The sequence below is a fragment of the Oenanthe melanoleuca genome, chromosome 25 (assembly GCF_029582105.1).
Source record: "Oenanthe melanoleuca isolate GR-GAL-2019-014 chromosome 25, OMel1.0, whole genome shotgun sequence".
NCBI classification, from domain to species: domain Eukaryota; kingdom Metazoa; phylum Chordata; class Aves; order Passeriformes; family Muscicapidae; genus Oenanthe; species Oenanthe melanoleuca.
The window spans coordinates 7,245,201-7,269,585 of record NC_079358.1 but is presented as its reverse complement, the minus strand read 5'-3'; the positions used below and the strand labels follow the sequence as shown (position 1 = coordinate 7,269,585).

The 24,385-nt window shown below is 67.0% G+C and overlaps 4 protein-coding genes across 9 annotated transcripts; 1 reads left to right on the top strand and 3 right to left on the bottom strand.

Annotated features, from left to right (window-relative positions):
* Nucleotides 1–75: 75 nt before the first annotated feature.
* On the bottom strand, nucleotides 76–9,375 carry EHBP1L1 (EH domain binding protein 1 like 1). The gene is made up of 16 exons (XM_056509932.1): nucleotides 9,224–9,375; nucleotides 8,410–8,467; nucleotides 7,639–7,734; nucleotides 7,345–7,398; nucleotides 6,578–6,750; nucleotides 5,731–5,864; nucleotides 5,532–5,626; nucleotides 4,902–5,050; nucleotides 4,555–4,603; nucleotides 3,214–4,468; nucleotides 2,956–3,083; nucleotides 2,314–2,419; nucleotides 1,529–1,628; nucleotides 1,219–1,292; nucleotides 651–765; nucleotides 76–284 (listed from the first exon to the last, which is right to left on the bottom strand). The coding sequence occupies exons 1-16, from the start codon at nucleotides 9,325–9,327 to the stop codon at nucleotides 197–199; spliced, it is 2,778 nt and encodes a 925-aa protein (XP_056365907.1). The 5' UTR covers nucleotides 9,328–9,375; the 3' UTR covers nucleotides 76–196.
* A 1,854-nt stretch (nucleotides 9,376–11,229) lies between these two features.
* ZNRD2 (zinc ribbon domain containing 2) lies at nucleotides 11,230–13,602 on the bottom strand. 2 transcript variants are annotated; one of them, XM_056510370.1, is made up of 4 exons: nucleotides 13,503–13,602; nucleotides 12,896–13,008; nucleotides 12,173–12,251; nucleotides 11,230–11,569 (listed from the first exon to the last, which is right to left on the bottom strand). In XM_056510370.1, exons 1-4 carry the CDS (start codon nucleotides 13,516–13,518, stop codon nucleotides 11,268–11,270), a joined length of 510 nt encoding a protein of 169 aa, XP_056366345.1. In that variant the 5' UTR covers nucleotides 13,519–13,602; the 3' UTR covers nucleotides 11,230–11,267. The 2 variants fall into 2 exon arrangements, with proteins under 2 accessions (XP_056366345.1, XP_056366344.1); XM_056510369.1 differs by having other exon boundaries at nucleotides 13,390–13,535.
* A 258-nt stretch (nucleotides 13,603–13,860) lies between these two features.
* On the bottom strand, nucleotides 13,861–19,440 carry LOC130262793 (RNA-binding protein 4B-like). Of its 3 annotated transcripts, XR_008842151.1 has the most exons (5): nucleotides 17,623–17,698; nucleotides 16,747–17,168; nucleotides 14,359–15,054; nucleotides 14,203–14,277; nucleotides 13,861–14,013 (listed from the first exon to the last, which is right to left on the bottom strand). XR_008842151.1 is itself a non-coding variant. In XM_056510263.1 (4 exons), the coding sequence occupies exons 1-3, from the start codon at nucleotides 19,405–19,407 to the stop codon at nucleotides 14,360–14,362; spliced, it is 1,668 nt and encodes a 555-aa protein (XP_056366238.1). In that variant the 5' UTR covers nucleotides 19,408–19,440; the 3' UTR covers nucleotides 13,861–14,277; nucleotide 14,359. The 3 variants fall into 3 exon arrangements, 2 of the variants coding, with proteins under 2 accessions (XP_056366238.1, XP_056366237.1); XM_056510263.1 differs by lacking the exon at nucleotides 17,623–17,698 and adding an exon at nucleotides 18,857–19,440 and having other exon boundaries at nucleotides 13,861–14,277; XM_056510262.1 differs by having other exon boundaries at nucleotides 13,861–14,277; nucleotides 17,623–17,700.
* Nucleotides 19,441–21,616: 2,176 nt separating this feature from the next.
* On the top strand, nucleotides 21,617–24,344 carry CCS (copper chaperone for superoxide dismutase). 3 transcript variants are annotated; one of them, XM_056510301.1, is made up of 8 exons: nucleotides 21,618–21,724; nucleotides 22,206–22,278; nucleotides 22,368–22,505; nucleotides 23,011–23,191; nucleotides 23,282–23,342; nucleotides 23,588–23,665; nucleotides 23,821–23,924; nucleotides 24,015–24,209. In XM_056510301.1, exons 1-8 carry the CDS (start codon nucleotides 21,689–21,691, stop codon nucleotides 24,169–24,171), a joined length of 828 nt encoding a protein of 275 aa, XP_056366276.1. In that variant the 5' UTR covers nucleotides 21,618–21,688; the 3' UTR covers nucleotides 24,172–24,209. The 3 variants fall into 3 exon arrangements, with proteins under 3 accessions (XP_056366274.1, XP_056366276.1, XP_056366275.1); XM_056510300.1 differs by having other exon boundaries at nucleotides 23,806–23,924; XM_056510299.1 differs by lacking the exon at nucleotides 23,821–23,924 and having other exon boundaries at nucleotides 21,617–21,724; nucleotides 24,015–24,344.
* Nucleotides 24,345–24,385: the final 41 nt, after the last annotated feature.

Genomic DNA, 24,385 nt, shown 5'->3' with positions numbered 1-24,385 from the left:
CTGAAACCCCCTCCCCAAAAATACCCGGACACCCCCAGTCCATCCCAGTCCCTCCCAGTTCCCCCAGTTTGGATTCACACAGAAAAATCTCCTTTATTGCCGCGTCCGCCGGGTCTGGGGGCACCGCGGGGGTCCTGGGGGGGGATTTGGGGGTCCCGGGGATTTTTGGGGGTCCCGGGGTGGTCCCGGGGGTCCCTCAGCAGATCCCGCACGTTTCCCTGCGGCCGAAGCGGCGGCGCCGGGGGTCGAGGCTCCGCTCCAGCTCCTCATCCTCCTCCTGCGCCCTGCGGGGTCGGGGGGCGTCGGGACCCCCGGAAAATCTCCCCAGGACCCCCCCGAACCTTTCCCATTCACCCCAAGATCCCCGGACAGCCCAAAACCCCCCCGGGACCCCCGGACAGCCCCTGAATCCTTCGGGACCCCCCAAAACCCCCCGGGACCCCCGGACAGACCCAAATCCCCCCGGGACCTCCCCGCGCCGCCCCTGAATCCCTCGGGACCCCCCAAGCCCCTCCCAGGAGCCCCCCCAGATCCCCCGGGACCCCTCCCCGGTGTCCCCGCTGTCCCCCGGTGTCCCCGCTGTGTCCCCGCTGTCCCCCCGGTGTCCCCGCTGTGTCCCCGCTGTCCCCCGGTGTCCCCGCTGTCCCCACCTGGTCTCGCGGCGGTGCCGGTCCCGCACCAGCCGGTCCCGCCGGTTCACCAGTGCCACCAGTTCCTCCAGTAAGAGCTGCTCGCGCTGGCGCTGGGCCGGGGGCTTCTGCCACTCTGGGGGGTGTCCCCAGATGTCCCCCAGATGTCCTCCACAAATGTCCCCCAAAGCCCTTTGTCCCTCCTTGGTGCCTCCTCCACATGTCCCCAAATGTCCCCAAATGTCCCCAAGCGTTCCCGATGTCCCCGCCACGTCCTCCTCCCCATCCCCGGTGTCCCCAAATGTCCTCCTGTCCCCATAAATGTCCTCCCCTATCCCCAGTGTCCCCATCCCACCCTTTGTCCCCCTGTCCCCGATGTCCCCCACTCTGTCCCCAACATCCCCCCGCTATTTCCCGTCCCTATTCCCCGTGTCCCCAATGTCCCTCTGTCCCCCGCTCTGTCCCCAGTGTCCCCGCTCTGTCCCCAGTGTCCCCCGCTCTGTCCCCAGTGTCCCGCCATCCCCAGTGTCCCCTCGGTGTCCCCAGTGTCCCCGCTGTGTCCCCAGTGTCCCCTGTCCCCGTGTCGCACCCTCTGTCCCCAGCAGCCCCCGCAGTTCCCGGCTCAGCAGCTCAAAGCGCCGCTCCAGATCCCGCTCCTGCGCCCTGGGGGTGACAGAGGGGACAAGGAGGGGACAAGGAGGGGACAGAGGGGACAAGGAGGGGACAAGGAGGTGTCACCAGGGCTGGCAGAGCCCCCCCCAGTGTCCCCAGTGTCCCCTCGCGGTCCCGCCGCGCCGGGGGGGCACAGGGAGGGGACACGGAGGGAGGGTGGCGATGTCCCCGCGGTGTCCCCGCGGTGTCCCCGCCGTGTCCCCGCGGTGTCGCCGCTGTCCCCTCACAGCAGCTGCAGCTGGTCCTGTCGCCGCACCAGCAAATTCCGCTGCTGCACCAGCGCGAACCAGTCCCGGAGCAGCCGCTCCTCACGGGCGGGGTCCGCGCCTGGGGACACTGGGGACAGTGGGGACAATTGGGGACATCGGGGACATTGGGTATATTGGGGACATCGGGGACATTGGGAATATTGGGGGCAATTGAGGATATTGGGGACTTTGGGGATTGGGGACAGTTGAGAACATTGGGGACATTGAGGACAGTCGGGGGATTGGGGACATTGGGGACAGTTGGGAACATTGGGGATATTGGGAATATTGGGGACATTTGGGACATTGGGGACACGGGGACATTGGGGACATTGAGGACAGTCGGGGGACTGGGGACAATGGGGACATTGGGGGACACTGGGAGGATTGGGGACAATTGGGAACATTTGGGATATTGGGAACAATTGGGACATTGGGTACACGGGGACATCGGGGACAATTGGGGGATGTGGGGTATTGGGGACATTGGGGACAATTGGGGACAGTGGGGACATTGGGGAACATTGGGTATATTGGGAATATTGGGGACATAGTGTACACGGGGACGTCGGGGACAATTGGGGGACACTGGGGACACGGGGATATTGGGGGGACATCAGGGACACTGGGGACATTTGTGACATGGGGATATCGTGGGCTGAGTGTCCCCATTGTCCCCATTGTCCCCATTGTCCCCATTGTCCCCGCTGTCCCCGCTGTCCCCGCTGTCCCCGCTGTCCCCGCTGTCCCCGCTGTCCCCTCACCGCTGTCCATCAGCGCTCTCAGCTCCCGCTCCAGCGCCGGCGCCTGAGCGTCCAAGCGCGTCTGTTCCTGCTCCAGGGCCACCAGCTCGGCCACCACCCACTGTCCCTGTCACCGGGGACACCGTGTCACCTGTGCCACCACCCACTGTCCCTGTCACCGGGGACACCGTGTCACCTGTGCCACCACCCACTGTCCCTGTCACCGGGGACACCGTGTCACCTCTGCCACCCACTGTCCCTGTCACCCGGGACACCGTGTCACCTGTGCCACCACCCACTGTCCTGTCACCGGGGACACCGTGTCACCTCTGCCACCCACTGTCCCTGTCACCGGGGACACCGTGTCACCTGTGCCACCCACTGTCCCTGTCACCGGGGACACCGTGTCACCCCCAGAGCCACCACCACTGTCCCTGTCACCGGGGACACCGTGTCACCTGTGCCACCACCCACTGTCCCTGTCACCGGGGACACCGTGTCACCTGTGCCACCACCCACTGTCCCTGTCACCGCGGCTGTCCCTGCCCTCCCCCCAATGTCCCCCCTCCCGTGTCCCCAGAGGTGCCCTCGTGTCCCCCATTGTCCCTCCCGTGTCCCCAATGTCCCCAACGTCACCCCAATGTCCCCCCGTGTCCCCCTCACCCCGCTCTCCTCCTCGGGGGGCTCCGGGGGCTCCTTTGGGGTCTCTGGGGGGGGGAGGGGACACGGGGGTGACCCCGAATCCCCCCCCCGGGGGGTCCCCACGGCCACGCCCCCCCGCCCCCCCCGCGCTCACCGGGGGGGGTCACTGGGGGGGTCCTGACGTCACCCTGGAGAGAGAGGGGGGATCAGGGACCCCCACATTGGGGGGGGGGGTCTCACTTTGGGGGTCCCGGGGCGCTTTTGGGGGGGGTTTCTCACCTTCGGGGGGGGGGTCGCGGCCCCTCCCCGAGCGCCGGCGCCGCAGGTCGGGGTCCCGCAGGCGGGAGAGGCTCCGGGAGCGGGGGGGGGGCGTGGGGAGACCCCCCCCAATTCCCGCGGGCCGGGGGGGGCGCCCGGACCCAGCCGAGACCCCCCCAAAGGAGGGGGAGGGGGCCTGGGGGGGCCCCCCCTCAATGGCGCCGGACTGGGGGGGCTCCCCCTCCAAAGCGTCATTTTGGGGGTCCCGGGGGGGCTCGGAGCAGGGGGGGCTGGGCGGGGGGGGCTCGGCTGCGTCACTTTGGGGGTCCCGGAGCGGCCCCCCCTCGGTGTCCCCGATTTTGGGGGGGTCCGGGGGGAGCCCCCCCTGCCCAGCGCCCATTTGGGGGTCTGGGGGCGCCGCCCCCCGGCCGGGCTCCATCCGGGGGGGCTCTGGGGGGGTCTCTGGGGGCCCCCCCTCGGTGACGCCGATTTGGGGCTCCGGGGGGGTCCCGGTTTGGGTCTCTGGGGGGGTTTGGGGGTCCCGGGGGGGCTCCTGGGGCTCCCCCTCGCTGGAGCCGCTGCGGGGGCGCGGGGGGGTCGTTTGGGGTCCCCCCTCGGTGACGTCACTCCGGGGATCAGGGGGGGTCTCTGGGGGGGTCGTTTGGGGTCCCCCCTCGGTGACGTCATTCTGTGATTCCGGGGGTGTTCCCCCCTCAGTGACGTCACTCCGGGGATCCAGGGGGGTCTCTGGGGGCGTCATTTGGACTCCCCCCTCTGTGACGTCACTCTGGGAATCCGGGGATGTCCCCTCCTTAGTGACGTCACTCTGGGGGTCCGGGGGGGTCATTTGGGGTCCCCCTTCGGTGACGTCACACTGTGATTCCAGGGGTGGCTCCCCCTCAGTGACGTCACTCCGGGAATCAGGGAGTGTCCCCCCCTCGGTGACGTCACTCCGGGATTCCGGGGGATTCCCCCGCTCAGTGACGTCACTCAGGGGGTGCGGGGGCGTTTCCGGGCGGGTCATTTGGGATCCCCCCTCAGTGACGTCACTCCGGGGTTCCGGGGGGGTTCCCCCCTCGGTGACGTCACTCAGGGGATCAGGGGGTGTCTCCCCCTCGGTGACGTCACTCCGGGGGTGCGGGGGGGTCCCCGGGGGGGTCCCCAGCAGCGCGCGGACCTGGCTGAGGAAGGTCATGACCCCGAGCGGGTCGGGGGTCTCCATGTCCGAGGGGTCCAGGAGCCGCGGGACCCCCAGAGCCGCGAAGGCGTCAAAGGCCTGGGGGGGGGAGGGGGGAGGGGGGGTCAGGGGGGGAGACCCCAACCCCCAAAACCCCCCGGGCCCCCCCCGCCCCCCCCACGCACCCGTTTGTTGTTGCCCCGGTGGTCGCGGGGGTCCAGAGCGTCGAAGTCACTGGGGGGGGAGGGGAGATCGGGGGAGGGGGCTTTGGTCACTGCGGGGGTCCTCGAGTGACGCAGCCCCTCCCCCAATGTCCCCCCCAGTCCCCAGGACCCCCCAGGACCCCCCCAAAAACATCCCGGGTGCCCCCCCCGTGCCCCCCTCCACCGCTGGGTGTCCCCCCCAAACCCCCCAGGACCCCCCAGACCCCCCCAGGACCCCCCAGACCCCCCCAGGACCCCCCCACGCCCCCCTCAATGTCCCCCTCCTCATCCCAGGACCCCCCCCCGCCCCCCCCGCGCCCCCTCCTCACATTTCGCGGGGTCGCAGCCGGTGCAGGAGGGCGCAGAACCCCAACCCGCTGCTCCAGGACCCCCCGAAATCGGTGACCGCGACCCCCCGGTACCCGGCCGTGACCCCCCGGCACCAGGCCAGGAGCGCCCCGCGACCCCCGGGGGGGCCCTGGGGGGGCACGGGGGGGGAGGGTCAGCATCGTCACAGCCAGAGACCCCCAACATCCGAGACCCCCCAACACCCAGAGACCCCCGAACACCCAGAGACCCCCCCCCCAACACCCAGAGACCCCTCCCAACACCCAGAGACCCCCCCCCAATACCCAGAGACCCCTCCCAACACCCAGAGACCCCCCCCAGCACCCAGAGACCCCCGAACACCCAGAGACCCCCCCAGACCCAAAACGGGGAGGGGGGAACAGCCCCAAACACCCCCCACCCCTGTAGGACCCCCCCCCTTTATTGGGGACCCCTCCTCACCCAGCGCCCCCAAACCCCCGGGGGGGGTCTCAGCACCCCCAGACCCAAAATGGGGGGGGGTCCCCACTCATGGGACCCCCCCCAATGCCCCCCCCTCCATTCAGGGGGTCCCCAAATTTCCCCTCCCCCTCCCCAATTCAGGGGGTCTCCGATCTCCCCCGCCCACTCACCGCGGTCATTTTGGGGGGCGGCTCCGGGTCCCCCCCCGGCTCTGGGGGGTCTCTCCGTGTCCCCAGAGTCGGGGGGTCCCCGCTGGGGGAGGGCGCTGGGGGGGAGAGGGCGGTCAGGGACCCCCGGGGGGGTTGGGGACGCTTTGGGGACATTCTAGGGACACTTTGGGGACACTTTGGGGACACTTTGGGGACGCACCTCGGGGTGCGGGGGGCGCCCCCCCCCCCGCCCTGTGCGCCCCCCCCTCATCCTCGGGGTCGCTCTCGAAGTCCCCCAGGTCGGCCACGTCCCCGGGGGGGCTCAGGCTGGTGACACTCTGCATGTCCTCGTCCCTGGGGGGAGGGGACAGTGTCCCCAGGGGGTCCCCGAGGCCCCCCCAGACCCAGCGGGGACCCCCCGATGTCCCCAAGAGCCCAGGTCACTGTGCCCCCCCCAATGTCCCCAATGTCCCCAATGTCCCAATGTTCCCAATCCCCTCAATGTCCCCAATGTCCCCCCAGTGTCTCCAACGTCACCAATGTCCCCAATCCCCCCAATATCCCCAATGTCCCAAATCCCCCCGATGTCCCCACAGTGTCCCCAGTGTCCCAAATATTCCCAATCCCCCCAATGTCCCCAGTGTCCCCAATGTCCCAAATATTCCCAATCCCCCCGATGTCCCCACAGTGTCCCCAGTGTCCCCAATGTCCCAAATATTCCCAATCCCCCCAATGTCCCCAATGTCCCCAATGTTTCCCGTCTCAAATGTCCCCAATGTCCCCATTCCCCGCAATGTCCCAAATCCCCCCGATGTCCCCCCAATCCCCCCAATCCCCCCAATGTCCCCAGTGTCCCCAATCTCCCCGATTGTTCCCCCAGTGTCCCCAGTGTCCCCAATCCCCCTGATGTCCCCCCAATGTCCCCAGTGTCCCCAGTGTCCCCAATCCCCCTGATGTCCCCGCAGTGTCCCCAATCCCCCTGATGTCCCCCCAGTGTCCCCAATCCCCCTGACGTCCCCCCAGTGTCCCCAGTGTCCCCAGTCCCCGTCCCTGTCCCCTGCCCGCACGTGGGGTGTCCCTCCATCAGGACGGTCCCGCGCAGCCGCAGCCGCAGTGTCGCCGTTGTCACCCTGCGGGTTCTGGGGCGCAGGGACAGGGACAGGGGGGTGTCCCCGACCCCCGCCAGCCCCCCCAGCTCCAGCGGGGCCGCGGCCACCACCGAGCGGTGACCGCGCGACTCCTGCGGGGACACGGGGGGGTCACGGCACGGGGCGGGGGGGACACCAGAGACCTCAGTGTCACCTCAGTGTCACCCCAGAGACACCCGGGGACACCCAGAGACCACAGAGTCACCTGAGTGTCACCCCAGTGTCACCCCAGAGACACCCGGGAGACACCCAGAGACCACAGAGTCACCTGAGTGTCACCCCAGAGACACCCAGAGACCTCAGTGTCACCTGAGTGTCATCTCAGTGTCACCCCAGAGACACCCAGGGACACCCGAGGGACATCCAGGGGACACCCAGGGACCCCAGAGACCTCCGTGTCACACCAGTGTCACCCCAGAGACACCCAGAGGCACCCAGGGATCCCAGTGTCACCCACCCCAGGGGACCCCCGATGTCACTGAGGGACCCCAATGTCACCCAGGCACACCCAGGGACCCCAATGTCACCCCAGTGTCACCCCAGTGTCACCCAGGCACACCCAGGAGACACCCGATGTCACCCCAGGGCACCCCAGTGTCACTCAGGGACCCCCCCAATCTTCCTCCCCCCCCGTTTTTGGGGTGTCCCTCCCCTTCCCCTCCCCGTTTTTGGGGTGCCCCCCTCACGTTCACCACGAGGAAGTTCCAGGTTTTGTCATCGAAGGAGGCGGCCTGGGGGTCCTGGGGGGCAGGGGGGGGTCAGTGAGGGGGGGACGGGGACATGGGGGGGGGGGGGCAAAAATGCGGGTGGGGTCGGGGAGGGTCTGAAGGGGGGACACGGCACGGGGGGGTCCCGGGGGGGGTCCCGGGGGGGTCTCGGGGGGGACACGGCACGGGGGGGTCCCGGGGGGGTCCCGGGGGGGTCCCAGGGGGGTCCCGGGGGGGGTCCCGGGGGGGGTCCCGGGGGGGGGTCGCACGTACCCGGTACAGGGTCACGACCACCTCGAGGGTCTCGGGCACCACCCACACGACCATCCCCCGCTGCGGGTTCTGGATGCCGGGCTGCCACCTGCGGGGCTGCACCCCCTGTCAGAGCCCCCCAAAATACACCGGGACCCCAAAAATACCCCTGAGCCCCCCAAACCATCCCTGACCCCCCCTCGGGACCCCCCAAAAAATCCCTGACCCCACCCACTGCCACCTGCGGGGCTGCACCCCCTGTCAGAGCCCCCCCAAAATACACCGGGACCCTAAAAATACCCCTGAGCCCTCCCCCAAACCAACCCTGACCCCACCCGCTGCCACCTGCGGGGCTGCACCCCCTGTCAGAGCCCCCCAAAATATCCTGACACCCCAAAAATACCCCTGACCTCCCCAAACCATCCCTGACCCCCCCCCCGGGACCCCCCAAAAAATCCCTGACCCCACCCACTGCCACCTGCGGGGCTGCACCCCCTGTCAGAGAGCCCCCCAAAATACCTCGGGACCCCCCCGGGGACCCCCCTAAACCACTCCTGATCCCCCTCCGGGACCCCCCAAACCACCCCTGACCCCCAAAATCATCCCCGACCCCCCGGGACTCCCTCGGGACCCCCCGAACCATTCCTGACCCCCTCCCCAAATCAGCCCTGAACCCCCCCCGAACCACCCCGGGACCACCAGAGACCCCCCCCCAACCCTCCCAGGATCCCCAGAGACCCCCAAAAATCACCCCGAGACACCCCAAACCCCCCGGGACCCCCCTCCCCCCACCTTGGAGCAGACCCTGCGGTGCCGCCGGCTCCAGACCACGGTCAGTCTGTCGGGGGTCCTGGGGGGGCGGGGGGGGGGTCAGGACACCCCAGGACCCCCAAACTGACCCCCCCAAACTGACCCCCCCCTCCCCAAACCCACCCTCTCCCCAGGACCCCCAAATCTCCCCCCCCCCCTCCCCAAATTTCCCCTCCGGGACCCCCAAAATTCAACCCCCTCCCCTCCCCCACTCCCCGAGGGGGGGTCGCGGCTAAATTTGGGGCCGGGGGGGGAAACCGGACACCCCCGAGGGGGGGAGGGGCGGGATGGGAAGGGGGGGTTCCCCCTCCCCCCACCTTGGGCTATTTTTAGCCCGACCCCATTTATGGACATTTTTAACTCAAAATGAACCCGGGGAGGGGAATTTTGGGGGGTCTCGGTGGTTTTGGGGTGTCCTGGGGGGGTCCCAGGGATTTTTGGGGTCTCATTGATTTCGGGGGGGTCCGAGGGGTTTGGGGGGGTCCCGGGGGTTTGGGGGGGTTGGGGTGCCCGAAGATCTCGGAGATTTTTTTTGGGGGGGGTCCCGTGTTTTTTTAGGGGTTTGGGGGGTTCCCGAGGGTGGGGGGAGGTTTGGGGTCCCTCCCCCACCTTTGGGGGGGTCTCAGAGAATTGGGGAGTCCCGGGGGGGGGCGCCCCGTGATTTGGGGGGGGGGGGTCCCATAAATCTGGGGGGAATCCCGGAGGATTTGGGGGGGGTCGCAGGAGGCCGGGGGGGGACCGCACGGATTTGGGGGTGTCCCGGGGGGTCCCGGGGGGTCCCGGGGGGGTCACTCACCAGCTGCCCCCCCCCTCCACCAGCAGCTCCTCCAGGGTCGCCTCGAAGCGAACTTTGGCCGCGCGTTTCCCCGCGCGCTGCAGCCGCTTCCAGACGCTCCCCATGGACCCCCCCGGACCCCCCCAAATCCCGACACCCCCCCGGGGGTCCCCAAAGCCCCGCACAGCCCCTCCCCCACTCGTGACACCCGTCCCCCCCCCCCCGTGAGGCAGCGCCGGGATCGCGATCGGCCGCGACAGCTCCGGGCCCCCCCCCCCCGGCCCCGCCCGCAGGAAACCGGAGAGGGGGAGGGGCCGCCCCTCCCCCACCCCCCCCCCGGGTCATCGAATGTCCCCTCCCCCCCCGGTGACCCCCCCCCCTCCCTCACCCCGAGATCATTTTGGGGTTTCGGTTTTGCTTTGACTCCGATTTCGTCACCGAATCAAAGTTTGATATCAAATCCCTTTTTATATCAAATCCTTCTTATATCAAATTCATTTTATATCAAATTCATTTTATATCAAACCCTTTTATATCAAATTTATCTTCCATCAAACCCTCTTATATCCAATTTATTTTATATCAAATCACTTTTATATCAAAGCATTTTACTGATCCCGGGCTCCGATTTTTGTCCAGGAACTTCCCCGAGCTCGGGGCTGTTCCTGAGGGGATTCCCAGGTATTGATCCTTGTTGGGATCTATCGATTCTCCTCCGATCAATTGATCCTTATTGGGATCTATTGATTGTTTTCTGATCAATCAATCCTTATTGGGATCTATTGATTGTCCTCTGATCGATTGATCCTTATTGGGATCTATTGATCCTCCTCTGATCAACTGATCCTTGTTGGGATCCATTGACCCTTGTTGGGATCCATTGATCCTTCCCTTGAACCATTGATTCTCCTCTAATCAATTGATCCTTCTTGGGACCCATTGATTGTCCTCTGATCAATTGATCCTTGTTAGAATCCATTGATCTTTGTTGGGATCCATCGATCCCCCCCATCCATTGATCCCCCCAATCCATTGATCACCCCCCAATCCATTGATCACCCCCTAATCCATTGATTCCCCCCCCCAATCCATCGATCCCCCCAATCCATTGATCCCCCCCAATCCATTGATCCCCCAATCCATTGATGCCCCCAATCCATTGATCCCCCCAATCCATTGATCCCCCCAATCCACTGATCCCCCCCATTCATTGATCCCTGCCAATCCATTGATCCCCCAATCCATTGATCCCCCTCAATTCATCAATCCCTCAATCCATCGATTCCCCCCCCAATCCATTGATCCCCCCAATCCATTGATCCCCCCCATCCACTGATCCCCCCAATCCATTGATCCCCAATCCATTGATCCCCCCCATCCATTGATCCCTACCAATCCATCGATCCCCCCCCAATCCATTGATCCCCCCCATCCATTGATCCCCCAATCCATTGATCCCCCCAATCCACTGATCCCCCCCATTCATTGATCCCTGCCAATCCATTGATCCCTGCCAATCCATTGATGCCCCCAATCCATTGATCCCCCTCAATTCACCAATCCCTCAATCCATCGATTCCCCCCCCAATCCATTGATTCCCCAACCCATTGATCCCCCCCATTCATCAATCCCCCCAATCCACTGATCCCCCCAATCCATTGATCCCCCAATCCATTGATCCCCCAATCCATCAATCCCTCAATCCATCGATTCCCCCCCCAATCCATTGATTCCCCAACCCATTGATCCCCCCCATTCATCAATCCCCCCAATCCACTGATCCCCCCAATCCATTGATCCCCCAATCCATTGATCCCCCAATCCATTGATGCCCCCCATCCACTGATTCCCCCCATTCATCAATCCCCCCAATCCATTGATCCCCCAATCCATCAATCCCTCAATCCATCGATCCCTCAATCCATCCATCCCCCCCAAACCCCCCGAACCCCCCAATAAATCCCAGACACGTTTTGTGGGGGTGGGGCCACCACGGGCAGCATTTACGTCTCTCCAGGAGGCGGGAGGGGATCCAGCGTGGGTTTATTTTTGGGGAGGGGTCTCTCAGGATGTCGGGGGGGGCTCCGCGGCCCCCAGGGGGGTCTCCAGCGCCTGCAGCCCCCCCAGCGCGTCGGCGCAGGCCCGCACCAGCTGGCAGAGCTGCGCGCTGCCCTCGGCCGAGGCGGTTCGGGGCAGCTCCTGCGCGGCCCAGAGCAGCTTCTGCAGCACGGCCGCCCGCGCCGCGCCCACCGCGCCGCCCGGGGACCCGGGGGGGCCCGCCCGAGCCCCCCGAAACGCGGCGGCCGCTCCCTCGCAGTGCTCGGGCCGGGGGGCGGCGGGGGAGGGGGCGGGGGGAGGGGCGGGAGCTGGGGGAGGGGAGAGGGGAGAGTGAGAGGAGATGGGGAATGGGGACCCCCCCAATCCCCCCAGTCTCGTGGGTTTGGGGGGGTCTCAAATCCTGAGGTTTTCTCCTCAAAATCCAACCCTCCGCAAAGTTTCGAGCCCTTCCTCAAATTCCCGCCTTCCCCAATTCTACATTCCCATTCCCCGCCAATTCCCACCCCCAGCCCCCCCAAAAATCCCCAATTCCCACCCCCAGCCCCCCCAAAAATCCCCAGTTCCCGTTTTCAACCCCCCAAATTCCCCAATTCCTATTTCCAGCCCCTCTTAATCGCCAATTTCCACCCCCAGCCCCTCCAAAATCCCCAATTCCCACCCCCAGCCCCCCCAAAAAAATCCCCCATTTCCACCCCCGACTCCCCAAAATTCCCAAACCCCCCCCCGCCAGCCCTTTTTCCAGCCCCCCAAATTTCCCAATTCCCATTTCCAGCCCCTCAAATCCCCAATTCCCACCCCCAGCCCCATTCCCAGCCCCCCCAAATCTCAAGTTTTCACCCCCAGCCCCCCCAAAAAATCCCCAATTTCCACCCCCAGCCCCCCCAAAATCCCCAATCCCCCCCCGGCCGTACCGTTGCCCCCCCCGGGCCCCTCGGGGTCCTGGCAGGTCACACAGAGCAGCCGCTGCTCCCGGTCCTGCAGCAGAATGGTCTGGGGGGGGCACGGGGGGGTCACGAGGGGCTGGGACCCCCCCCGGGACCCTCCGCACCCCCAGATCCCCGGGGGGGTCCCAGCCCCCCCAATTCCCAATCTATGAAGGTCCCAGCTCCTCCTCCCCCATCCCCCTGTTCCCGATCCCTCCCCGTTCCCGAGGTTCCCGGGGGTTCCCCGGTTGGTCCCGGGGGGTTTCCAGGGTTTCCCGGTTGATCTCGGTTGGTCCTGGTTGGTCCCGGGGGTTTCCGGTTGATCCCGGTTGGTCCCGGGGGTTTCCCAGGGGTTCCCCGGTTGGTCCCGGGGGTTTCCCGATTGATCCCTGTTGGTTCCCGGGGGTTTCCCGGTTGGTCCCGGTTGGTCCCAGGGGTTCCCCGGTTGGTCCCGGGGGTTTCCCGGTTGGTCCCGGTTGGTCCCGGGGGTTTCCCGGTTGATCCCGGTTGGTCCCGGGGGGTTCCCAGGGGTTCCCCGGTTGGTCCCGGGGGTTCCCGGTTGGTCCCGGGGGTTTCCCAGGGGTTCCCCGGTTGGTCCCGGGGGTTTCCCCGGTTGGTTCCCGGGGTTTCCCGGTTGATCCCGGTTGGTCCCGGGGGTTTCCCAGGGGTTCCCCGGTTGGTCCCGGGGGGTTCCCGCTGCTCCCCGCTCACCCCGCACTGCGGGCAGGAGCTCCCCAACATTCGGTACCCCCGCAGCAGCAGCGCCCCCATGGCTCGGCTCGCCCGGTCCAGCCGCTCCCGCCGCGCCTCGGCCTCGTCCGCGCCTGGGGGGAGCGGGGGGGGGGCTCGGTTACCGGGGGGGGGGCTCGGTTACCGGGGGGAGGGTCCCAAAACGCGGGGAAAGCGGGTTAAGGGAGCGTGGGGGGGACTCGGAGGGGCGGGAAGGGGTCACGGAGCGTCCCCGGGATCGGGGGTCCCCGGGAGGGTCCCGGTCCCGGTGGGGGCTCCAGGGTGACTCCCGATTGTTAAATGCGGGGTCCCGGTGGTGGGCGGGGAGTCCCGGGAGGGTCCCGGTGGTGGGCAGGAAGTCCCGGGAACGTCCCGGTCCGGGTGGTGGTTCCAGGGTGACTCCCGTTAATCCCGGGGGGGTCCCTGCTCGGGGTCCCGGTCCCGGTCCCGGATTCCAGGGTGACTCCCGTTAATACCGGGGGGAATCCCCGCTCGGGGTCCCAGTCCCGGTCCTGGTTCCATGGTGACTCCCGTTAATCCCGGGGGGATCCCCGCCCGGGGTCCCGGGACGGTCCCGCCGGTTCCTCACCGCCGTTCAGCGCCATGGTCGCTCCGGAGACGGCGTCGCAACGGAAGTGGCGTCACAAAAGCCACACAAGTCCGGGCAGAAACAGTGACGCGAATTTGAGAAATAAGTTCCGGGCGCAAAAATAAGTCCCACGGTCCGTTGCTAAAATAGGGTCGGGTCCCCACGCCGGAAAACATTTGCATAACCCCGCCCCTCCACAATCCTGATTGGCCGCTCTCGCATTCGATTTGCATTCGCTCCGCCCCTCCCGCCCCGATCTGATTTGCATATTCCGCGCGGGATTTTAAACACGGCGCCGGCGCTGCGCTCTGATTGGGCAGAGCTGGCCCCGCCAGGTACAGAAATCGGGGGACAGAAATTCGGTGAAAATGTTTATTTTGCTGGAAAGGGGACGGGAAAGGTCGGGGGTGACCCCGCCCGGGCAGGGGGGCGGGGGGGACTCTGGGGAAGCTCCGTACAAAAAGGGGGGGCTCAGGCAGGGGGGACACGGCTCCATCCGAGGCCGCCGCACCTGGAAGAGAGCAGAGAGGTGAGGGGAGGTGGGGGACACACGGGGACACCCGGGGACACTCGGGGACACCCGGGCACGGGGACACGCGGGCGCTGGGACGCGGCGGCTCCGGCGGCTCCGGCGGGGACGGGGGGGTCCCGGTGACGGGGAGGGGACGCGGCGGCCGCGGCGACCCGGGGCACGTCTGACCTGAGGCGGCGGCGGCGTCCGGGTGCTGCGGAGCCACGGCAACGGCGGCGAGTCCCGGGCGGGTCCGCGGCGATCCTGAGCGGGGGGAAAGTGCGTTACCGAGCGCTGGCAGCGCGGGGCCGCCCGGGCCGAGCTCGCGGCGCTGCCGGCGCTCACCTCAAAAGGCGGAGTACCGCAGCCGCTCCCCGTAGGGATCCCGCTCGAAACGCTGCAGGTCGTAGAGGGACGCGCGGGCCACCGAGGAGACGGGCGACAGCTGCCCACGCTCGTACGTGTACGCCTCTCCGACGGTGCTGGCCGCGGCGGCCGTGCGGCGCAGGGGGCTCCTGTCCCGGGTGTAATACGTGGAGGACGCGGCGGCGGCCGCGGCGGTGGCGGCGGCGGCGGCGACGGCGGCCGCCGCGCCCGGGGTGGGCAGCAGCGCTCGGTCGTACGCGTCTAAGGTGGTGGGGATGCGGCCGGCCATGGCCGTGGTGGCGGCCATGGCCGAGGACTGGACCTGGGAGTACTGGGCGTACTGGGAGTACTGGGCCATGGTCTGCTCCGCGTAGGCGTCGTACGCCGAGGCCGTGGCGTAGGAGCGGACGCGGTAGCGCTTGTAGTAGTCGGCCATCCCGCCGTAGGCCTCATCGTAATACACGGTCTCCCCATAGCCCGCGGTGTAGGGAGTGCGCACGGCTCCGTACTGCTCGTTATAGGCCTCGGCAAAGTCCGCCACTTGCCCCGGGCGATCGACCGGGCACTCCTTAGACCAGTGCCCCTCCTTCCCGCAGCGGTAGCAGCCGCTCTTGTCTCCCATCCCGGGCGCCGTCCGCAGCCGGCTGGTGGACAGCTGCACGCGCATCCGCTTGCCTTGGGGAGAGGGAGACGCGGCGTCACCCCCGGCACCGCGCCCAGCCCGCCCCCGAGCCTCGGGCATCGGGCCATGGGATCAACCAGAGTCATCCCAACACTGACATCGGGCCATGGGGTCACCCAGAGTCATCCCAACACTGACATCGGGCCATGGGGTCACCCAGTGCCACCCCGACACTGACATCGGGCCATGGGGTCACCCAGATCCACCCCGACATTGGCATCGGGCCATGGGATAAACCAGAGCCACCCCGACACTGGCATTGGGCCATGGGGTCACCCAGAGCCACCCCGACACTGGCATCGGGCCATGGGATAAACCAGAATCATCCCAACACTGACATCGGGCCATGGGATAAACCAGAGCCACCCCGACACTAACATCGGGCCATGGGATAAACCAGAGCCACCCTGACACTGGCATTGGGCCATGGGGTACCCCAGAGTTGATCCCAGCACTGGTACAAGTCCATGGGGTCGCCCAGAGCTGCACTCAACACCAGCACCGGGCCACAGAGACCCCCAGAGCCACCCCCTGCTCTGGCACCACGGGGTCACACGGGGCTGGCTCCGCACTGTGGGGTTCTCAAGGACCCTCCCTGGCGTTGGCCACCTTCATGGGACCCCTCAGGGTCACCCTGGCACCATTGGGAGCTCTCAGAAGCACCCCAGCACTGTGGGGTTCCCCAGAGTCAACGCCAGCATTGCAGCATGGGGTCCCTCAGGACTGTCCCTGGCACTGGCACAACCCCGTGGGGACCCCAAGAGCCACCCCTGGCACACTGAGACCACCAAGAGTCACCTTGGGCACCGTGGGACGCTCCCACAACAAAGGGCCTGGGGACCAGGTGTGGCCCAGCCAGGTTGGGGACACTCGGGGACAGGGCAGGAGGTGACAACCCCCAAACCAAAAAAATAAAAACCCCGTGGCTCCTTTGTTTGGGGTCCGTATCAGAGGCACAAACTCCAGGCGTTATTTTATTATTTAGTTATTTAATTAATGCAGCAAGATTAAGCCGAAGATCAGGACATCTGAGCCCGTGGTGGCCAAGCTGGGCTGGAGCTGGTGATCCATGGGACCCGCCAGAAATGGCACCAACACCACAGTGCAGGGACCCCGAGAATCCCGGCCAGAACTGGCACCACGGGACCCCCAAGAGGTGGCACTGGCCCAGGAGACCCCTCTGAGCCACCCTTGTCACTGTGGGACCCTTGAGAGCCACTCCTGGTATTGCTGAGGGCAGGGGTGGGCACCAGCCCCCACAGACAAGGGGGGTCCCCACGGTTCCAGGCAGGATTTGGGGCCAACAGGAGCCAACTGGACACAGTGCTGGCTCCCAGCCCCATTTTCCCCCAAATTCCAGCAGCACAGGGACAGCACCAGTCCCATGAGGTGGCTCCAGGAGTGGAACTCGACCTCAACCAACGAGTTTGGGGCAAATCCTCCAGAATTCCTACAAACCCTGTGGCGCTGTGGAGCCGCCAGCCCTGACAGCAGATGAGGGCACAGGGACAGCACTTGGCACCATCCCCAAAGCCAAATTCCGGCGTTCCAGGACGAGAAGAGGCCCCAAACACAGCATCAACCACAGAGTGGGCCCAGAAACACCAAAATCAGCCAAAATTCTCCCAGATGAAAAGCTCCCCGTGCCCCCTCCCAGTCTGGCGCTCCCTCAGCCCGCGCCTCACCTTGGAACTCGGTGTTGTCCAGCCCCCGGATGGCCTCCACGGCGTCCTCGGCCCGCTCCATGTGCACGAAGGCGTAGTCCTTGACGATGTCACATTCGATGACGGGGCCGTACTCCTCGAATTTGGCGCGCAGCTCCAGGTTGGTGCAGGTGGGGCTGATGTTGCCCACGTGCAGCTTGGTGGAGGCTTTGCTCTTGTTCTTGCTGGCCTCCACGTTGATGCAGACGCCGTGCAGCTTGTGGTGGTGCAGGTTGCGGATGGCGTCCTCGGCCGCCGTCTTGTCCTCGATGTGCACGAAGCCGTAGTTCTTGATGATGTCGCACTCCAGCACCTTCCCGTACTGCTCGAACAGGGAGCGGATCTCCTGCTCCGTCGCCTCCCGCGGCAGGTTCCCGATGAACAGCTTCACCATCGCGACCCTCCTGCGCGGTGGGAGGGAAGGGGGGGCTCGGTGAGACCCTCCCCACAGCACCCCCGGCTCCGCTGAGGGGTCGGTGCCGCTCCGGGGAGATGGAAGGGGATGAGAAAGGTTCCCCCCACCTTACATAGATCCTCCTTTAGCTGATTCCCAATGGGACCCCCGTCCCCGCAGGGCCCCTCAGGGCACCCTGAAGCGGAGACCCCTCAGGAGAGACACCCAGGGCCCGGGCTCCTCACAATGGGCCGGGAGACCTTCATGGCCCCCAGGCCACGGAGGGGGACCCAGGTCTCCCCCAGACCTCACCCCGCTCCGGTCCCGGGTCTGAATCCCCTCCTAGCCCCCTTCCCGAAGCCGAGGGACCCCGTCCCGTCCTCCCCCACAGGCAGCAGGGCCCCAGCTCCCTCCCCGCGCCCTCCCGGTCCCATCCGTGATCCCCGGGCCCCCTCAATTCTCACCGCGCCCCCCCCTCGCCCCGGCACTCGATGACGGTAATAAAATGGCGGTGTCCGCCTCAGGTGGGGCCACGCCCACAGCGTGCGCTGATTGGCTGAGAGCGCCGAAATAATGCGATGCGATTGGTCCAGACGACTCGAGGCTCCGCCCAGCGGCGGCCCGGGCAGCATCGGACACAAAGCGCTCCCGCCCTCGCGGCGGCCAATGGGGAGCGGCGGCGCGCCGGAAGTGAGAAAGGAGGCGGGGCCTTAGGGGCAGGTGACGGCAGCGTTGGCCAATCAGAGCGCGGGAAAGGGGCGGGGCCGGGAGTGTCTGACAGAGGGAGCCGGGACCGAGCGGGAGAAACCAGGACCGAGCGGGGTAAACCGGGACCGAGCGGGGCAAACCGGGACCGACAGGAGAAACCGGGACCGAGCGGGAGAAACCAGGACCGAGCGGGGCAAACCGGGACCGACGGGAGAAACCGGGACCGAGCGGGGCAAACCGGGACCGGCAAGAACAGGGACAGGCACCGGGACAGGGACCGACCGCCCCGCTGGCATCGGGATCGACCGGCACAGGGACAGGGACAGAAACCAACTGCCTCCATCAGCACCGGCACCGACGAGGTCAGACCGGGAGCCACTGCTGCCATCGGGACCGATCGGCACCGGCACCGGGACAGGGGTCGTAACCCGGACAGGAACGGCGAGTGACCGATCCCTCCGGGGTGTCGCGGCACCGGGACGGGCCGGGTCTGGCCCCGCCCCTCCAGCATTAGCCACACCCCTGGGCTGTTCGCCACGCCCCTTTCCCCGCTGGCCCCGCCCCTCCATGTCCCAGGCGGTGCTGCTGCTGCGGCGGCTCCGGGAGCGGCACCGGCACCGGAACCGGGACAGCGCTGAGGAACAGGGCTGGGACCGGGACCAGCAGCGGGTGCAGGATCAGGACCTTGACTGGGACCGAGATCAGGACCAGGACCTTGACAGAGACCGAGATCAGCACCGGGACCGGCACCGGGCGCAGCATCAGGACCTTGACGGAGACCGAGATCAGCACCGGGACCGGGCGCGGCATCAGGACCGGCACGGGGATGAAGACCACGAACGGGACCGCGATCAGGGCTGGGCTCAGGACCAGCACCTCCCACCCAGGATCCCCCTCCCCGCGCCCCCGGCCGCTCCCTCCGCCGCATCCCCATCCCCGAGTCCCCGCCGCGGCCGCCGGCGCCGCCCGTACCCGGCTCAGCGCATTTACCGGGTGCGCTGCTCGTTCCTGGAGCTGAGCGAGGAGCAGGCGCTGCGGCGCTGCCGCCTGGACCGAGCGGCCATCGCGGCGCTGTGCCGGGAGCTCGGCGCCGACCTGCAGAGCCTCACCGGCCGCAGCCACGCGCTGCCCGTGGCCGTCAAAGTCACCTCGGCCTTGGCCTTCCTGGCCTCGGGCTCCTTCCAGACCGCGTCGCGCCTCAGCACGGGCATCAGCCAGTCTGCCATGTCCAACTGCCTGGCGCAGTTCCTGGCGGCGCTGCAGCGGAGGGCGCCCCGGTACATCGCCTTCCCCCCGCCGCCCGCGCCCCCCGGGGACCCCCCGGCGCTGCCCGGGGTGCTGGGGCTGGTGGGCGCCATGCACGTGGCGCTGCGGGCTCCGGCTGACAACGAGCCCTTGTTCCGAAACGCCGCCAACTTCCACTCCATCAACATGCAGGTGGTGTGCGACCGCCACGGCGCCATCACCAACGTGGTGGCCAAGTTCCCCGGCTCGTGTGCCAACGCCACCGTGCTGGAGAACTCGGCCCTGGCGCGGCTCATGGAGGGCAGCAGGACGGAGGGGGTCTGGCTGCTGGGTGAGGGGGGGTTTGGGGGGCTCCTGGGTGGTTTGGGGGGGTCCCAGATTGGTGAGAGTGTCAGGGAGTTTGATTCTGGTGTGGCTCGTGGAGGGTGCCAGGATGGAGCGGGTCTGGCTGTTGGATGAGGGGGTCCTGGGGATCAAGGGGGTCCCTACACCCCAATCCCACCCCCCCGAAGGGGACAGTATGTGCCTGCTGAAGGCTGGGGCTAACCTGGGGGTCTGGGGGTGCCCCTGATGCTCTGGGGGTGGTTTAGGGATACCCCTGATGCTCTGGGGGTGGTTTAGGGGTGACTCAGATGCTCTGGGAGTGGTCCAGGGGTACCTCAGATGCTCTGGGGCTCCTTCAGGGGTGCCACTGATGCTCTGTGAGTGGTTCAGGCGTGTCCCTGATGCTCTGGGGGTGGCTCAGGGGTACCCCTGATGTTCTGGGGGTGGTTCAGGGGTACCCCTCGTGCTCTGGGGCTGGCTCAGGGATACCCCCGGCACTCTGGGGGTGGCTCAGGGATACCCCCGGCACTCTGGGGGTGGCTCAGGGGTGTTCTGGGGGTGGTTCAAGGATACCCCTGGCACTCTGGGGGTGGCTCAGGGGTGTTCTGGGGGTGGTTCAGGGATACCCCCGGCACTCTGGGGGTGGTTCAGGGATACCCCTGGCACTCTGGGGATGGCTCAGGGGTGCCCCTGATGCTCTGTGAGTGGTTCAGGGGTACCTCACATGCCCTGGGGGTGTTTCGGGGTTACCCCTCGTGCTCTGGGGGTGGCTCAGGGATACCCCCGGCACTCTGGGGGTGGCTCAGGCGCCTCCCCTGACCCCCCCCACCCCTGTCCCCGCAGGTGACCGCTCGTACCCGCTGAAGCCGTGGCTGCTGACGCCCATCCCGGGCCCGCGGGGCGCGGCCGAGCTGCGCTACAACGCGCTGCACTGGCGGAGCCTCGCCCCCCTGCGCCGCACCCTGGGGCTGCTGCGCCGCCGCTTCCGCTGCCTGGCGGGCGGGGGGCTGCAGTACAGCCCCCCCAAGGTCTGCCAGATCTTCCTGGCCTGCTGCATCCTGCACAACATCGCCCTGCGCCGCCGCGTCCCCCTCGAGCCCCCCGAGGGGCTCCCGCCCCCCCCCGGACCCCCCGAGCCCCCCCCGCCGCCGCCGCCCCCCCCCGGGCCGGGGGCGCGGGAGGGACGGGCGGTGAGGGCCAGGGTGGTGCAGCAGGTCAGGGAGGGGCTGGGCTGAGGGTTTTGGGGGGGCTTTGGGTCCTTGGGGGGGTGCTGGACCCTGGTTCAGGAGGGCTCTGAGCCCTTGGAGGGGCTGATGTCTGGTTTTGGGGGGCTCTGAGCCTTTGGGGAGGTGCTGAACCCTGATTCAGGGGGTCTCTGAGCCCTTAGGGGGTCCTGACCCCTGATTTGGGGGGTGCTGAGTCTTCTGTGGGGTCCTAACCCCTGATTCAGGGGCCTCTGAGCCCTTGGGGGGTGCTGAGCCCTGATTTGGGGGGGTCTCTGAGCCCTTGGGGGGTGCTGAACCCTGATTTGGGGGGTCTCTGAGCACTTGGGGGATGCTGAGCCCTGATTTGGGGGGTAATGAGCCCTTTGTGGGGTCCTGACCCCTGGTTCAGAGGGGCTCTGAGCCCTTGGCGGGGCTGATGTTTGGTTTTGGGGGGCTCTAACCCGTGGCAGGTGGGTCCATCACTCTGGGGGTGTCCTATTTCCACCCTCCTGGTCCCCAGATTTGGTCCCTTAGCCGTGTCTGTGCTCTTTTTGGGCCAAATAAACTTTTTTTTTTTCAACTCTTTATTGCCCCGTGGTGTTTTGGGGGGGGGGGGGGGTCGGGGGGGAAGTGCTGGTCACTTTGGGGACCTCACCCAGGGGATTTTGGGGGTCCTTGGCGTGTCTCCGTGGGCGGAATGAGCTCCCTTACACTTGAATCCCCCCATCCCCCCACGAGAAAACCCAATTTACCCCCCCAAAACCCCACACCATCCCACAGGACCCCGCCTTCCCCATTGTCGCGTTCCCAAAAGCCGCCTAAGCCGCCAAAATCCTTCCAGAAACCCCAAATCCCCCCAAACCCGTCAAAACCCCCGTTAAATTCCCTCATCCGGCCCGTTCCAGACGCCGCGTCGTTGCCATGACGACAGGACACCGGAAGTAGCGCTACCGCTAAACCCTTCCCCCGTAGCATCCGGTCCCGCGCCTTAACGGGTCCGTCGCGCCGCAGTGACGCGGGAGCGGTTCCGGGGTCGGAGTCCGCGGCCATGGCGTCGCCGGCGGGCGGCGGGAGCAGCTGCCGGGTCGGGACCCCCGGGACGGGGCCGGGGGGCGGAGGAGCTCGGGGAGCCGGGGAAGGGGCGGCGGAGGGGCTCGGGGAACGAGCGGGTGAAATTTGGGGGTGCAACTCTGTGTTTTTGGGAGATCCGGGTGCGCAAATCCCTCCCGCGGCGCTTTTAGGGGTGCAGGAGCCTTGGCAGGAGGGGCTGAAGGTTCAGGGCGGCGTGAGAAGCGCTTTTGGGGGTGCAGAACCCCCTCGCAGGGCGGGTTGGGGGTCCAGAGCCTCAGGAAGGAGTTTTGGGGTGCAGGGTCCCTTCTCAGCACTTTCAGGACCCTTCCCCGTGCGGCTCTGCGGGTTCAGGGCTCCCCTTCCCTCCAGTTTTGGGGTGCTGCCTCCCTTTTTCCTCCCCATTTTTAAAGTGCTGACACTTTCCCCCTCATTTTTTGGGCTGTTTTCTCGCTTTCCCCCCAGTTTCGGGGTGCTGACCCCCCTTTTTCCCGCAGCTGGAGTTCGCGGTGCAGATGAGCTGTCAGGGCTGCGCCGATGCCGTGCGGGCAGCGCTGGACGCGGCTCCCGGTGAGACCCCCCAAATCCCATCCCCCCAAACCCAGAGACCCCTCCCAGGGTTTTGGGGGACCCCCGACACCCCCTGTGTGCCCCCCCAGACGTGAAGCTGCTGGAGCTGCGGCCCCAGGAGCAGTCGGTGTTGGTGGAGACCACGGCAGCGGCGGAGCGAGTGCGGGAGCTGCTGGAGAATTCGGGGTGCAGGGCCGTGCTCAAGGGCATGGGGGGCTCCTCCGAGGGTCAGTGGGGTCCGGAGGGGTTTTGGGGGGGTCCCTGAGGGGGTTTGGGATGTCCCAGTGGGGTCTGGGTGCTGCTGTGTCCTACCACAAGCAGGATTTTGGTGGTGCAGGGTTGTGCTCAAGGGCTTGGGGGGCTCCTCCGAGAGTCAGTGGGGTCCTGGAAGGGTTTGGGGGGGGCCTCAGAAATATTTTGGGGGCTCACTGAGGGGTTTTGGGGGGTCACAGTGGGGTTTGGGAGACCCTGGGATGGTCTTGGGGATGGGTTGGGGGGTCCTGGGAGATTTGGGGGTTCACAGTGGGTTTGGGTGGTCCCGTGGGGGGGTTTTTGGGGGGTCACAGAGGGGTTTTGGGGAGGTCCTGGTGGGGTTTGGGTTCTCCTGGAGGGGTTTGCTGTCCCTGGCCGGGGTTTAGGGTCAGTTTTGGGGGGAAGTTTTGGCTTCCCTGAGGTTGTTTTTGTGCCGGGGGGGGGTTTTGGGGGTGCCGGATCCTGACGTGTCCCCCCCAGCTCCCCCCGGGGGCGCGGCGGTGGCGGCGCTGGGGGGTCCCGGGGGGGTTCGGGGGCTGGTCCGGTTCCTGCAGCTCACCCCCGGCCGCTGCCTCGTGGACGGGGCCGTGTCCGGGCTCCCCCCCGGCCCCCACGGGCTGCACATCCACGAATTTGGGGACCTCTCGGACCCTTGTAACAGGTGAGACGGGTGGGGAGGGACTGCGGGGGGGGAGAGTGGGTGGGGACCTCCAATTTAACCCCCCATAACCCCCCTGCCCCCCAAAAACAGCTGCGGGGGCCACTTCAACCCTGATGGAGAGACCCACGGGGGACCCCAGGACCAGCACAGGGTGAGCTGGGGGTGGGGGGGCGGAATTTGGGGGGTCTCTGAGAGGATTCTGGAGGGTTTGGGGTGGTCTTGGAGGGGTTTGGGGGGGCAATGAGGGGTCGGGGGGGTCTCTGTGGGGTTTTTGTGGGGCAATGAGGGGTTTTGGAGAGTCTCTGGAGGGTTTGGGGTGTCTCTGTGATGTTCAGGGGGTGTCTCTGGGGCTCTGTGAGTTTTGGGGGGCTCCTGACCCCCCCTGGCCCCCCCCAGCACGCCGGGGACCTGGGGAACATCTGGGCGGACTCCGAGGGCCGAGCGCGGTTCCGAATTGAGGACACGCGGCTGAAGGTGGGAATTGGGGTCTGGGGGGTCCGGGGGGGGCACAAGGCACAGCCAGGGGGGTCTGAGCCCAGCTCAGGCTGTGCCCCGTGACCGGGGAGGGTCTGTCCCCATAACTGGGGGGGTCTGGGGGGTTCTGACCCCCCCAGCTCCCCCCGCCCCAGGTCTGGGACATCATCGGCCGCTCCGTGGTGGTGGCCGAGGGCGAGGACGATCTGGGCCGGGGGTCGCACCCGCTGTCCCGTGTCACCGGCAACTCGGGACCGGGGTGAGCACCGGGGGGGCTCGAGAGGGATTTTTTTTTGGGGGGGGGGGGGTCTTTGTGGGGTTACCCCCCCTGACCCTCCCGTGTCCCCAGGCTGGCCTGTGGCGTGGTGGCCCGCGCGGCCGGGCTCTTCCAGAACCCCAAACGCGTCTGTTCCTGCGACGGCGTCACCCTCTGGGAGGAGCGCGACCGCAGCCATGGAACCCCCCCAGGGACCCCCGCCATGGAGACCCCCAGCCCCCACCTCTAGGAGCCCCCCGGGACCAAATAAACGCCCCTCGCTCTGCAGCCGCTGCGGGTCTGGGGGGGGCGCGATCCCCGAAGTGCTGCGGCTCCTTTAAATGGGGGCGTGGCCAGAGCGGATCTGTTAAGAAGGGGCGTGGTTTAAGGTGCGATGGGCGGGGCTAACGCGGCGTGAAAACAGCGGGCGGAGCGCGCGGGTGGGCGGTGCGCACGGCACGCAG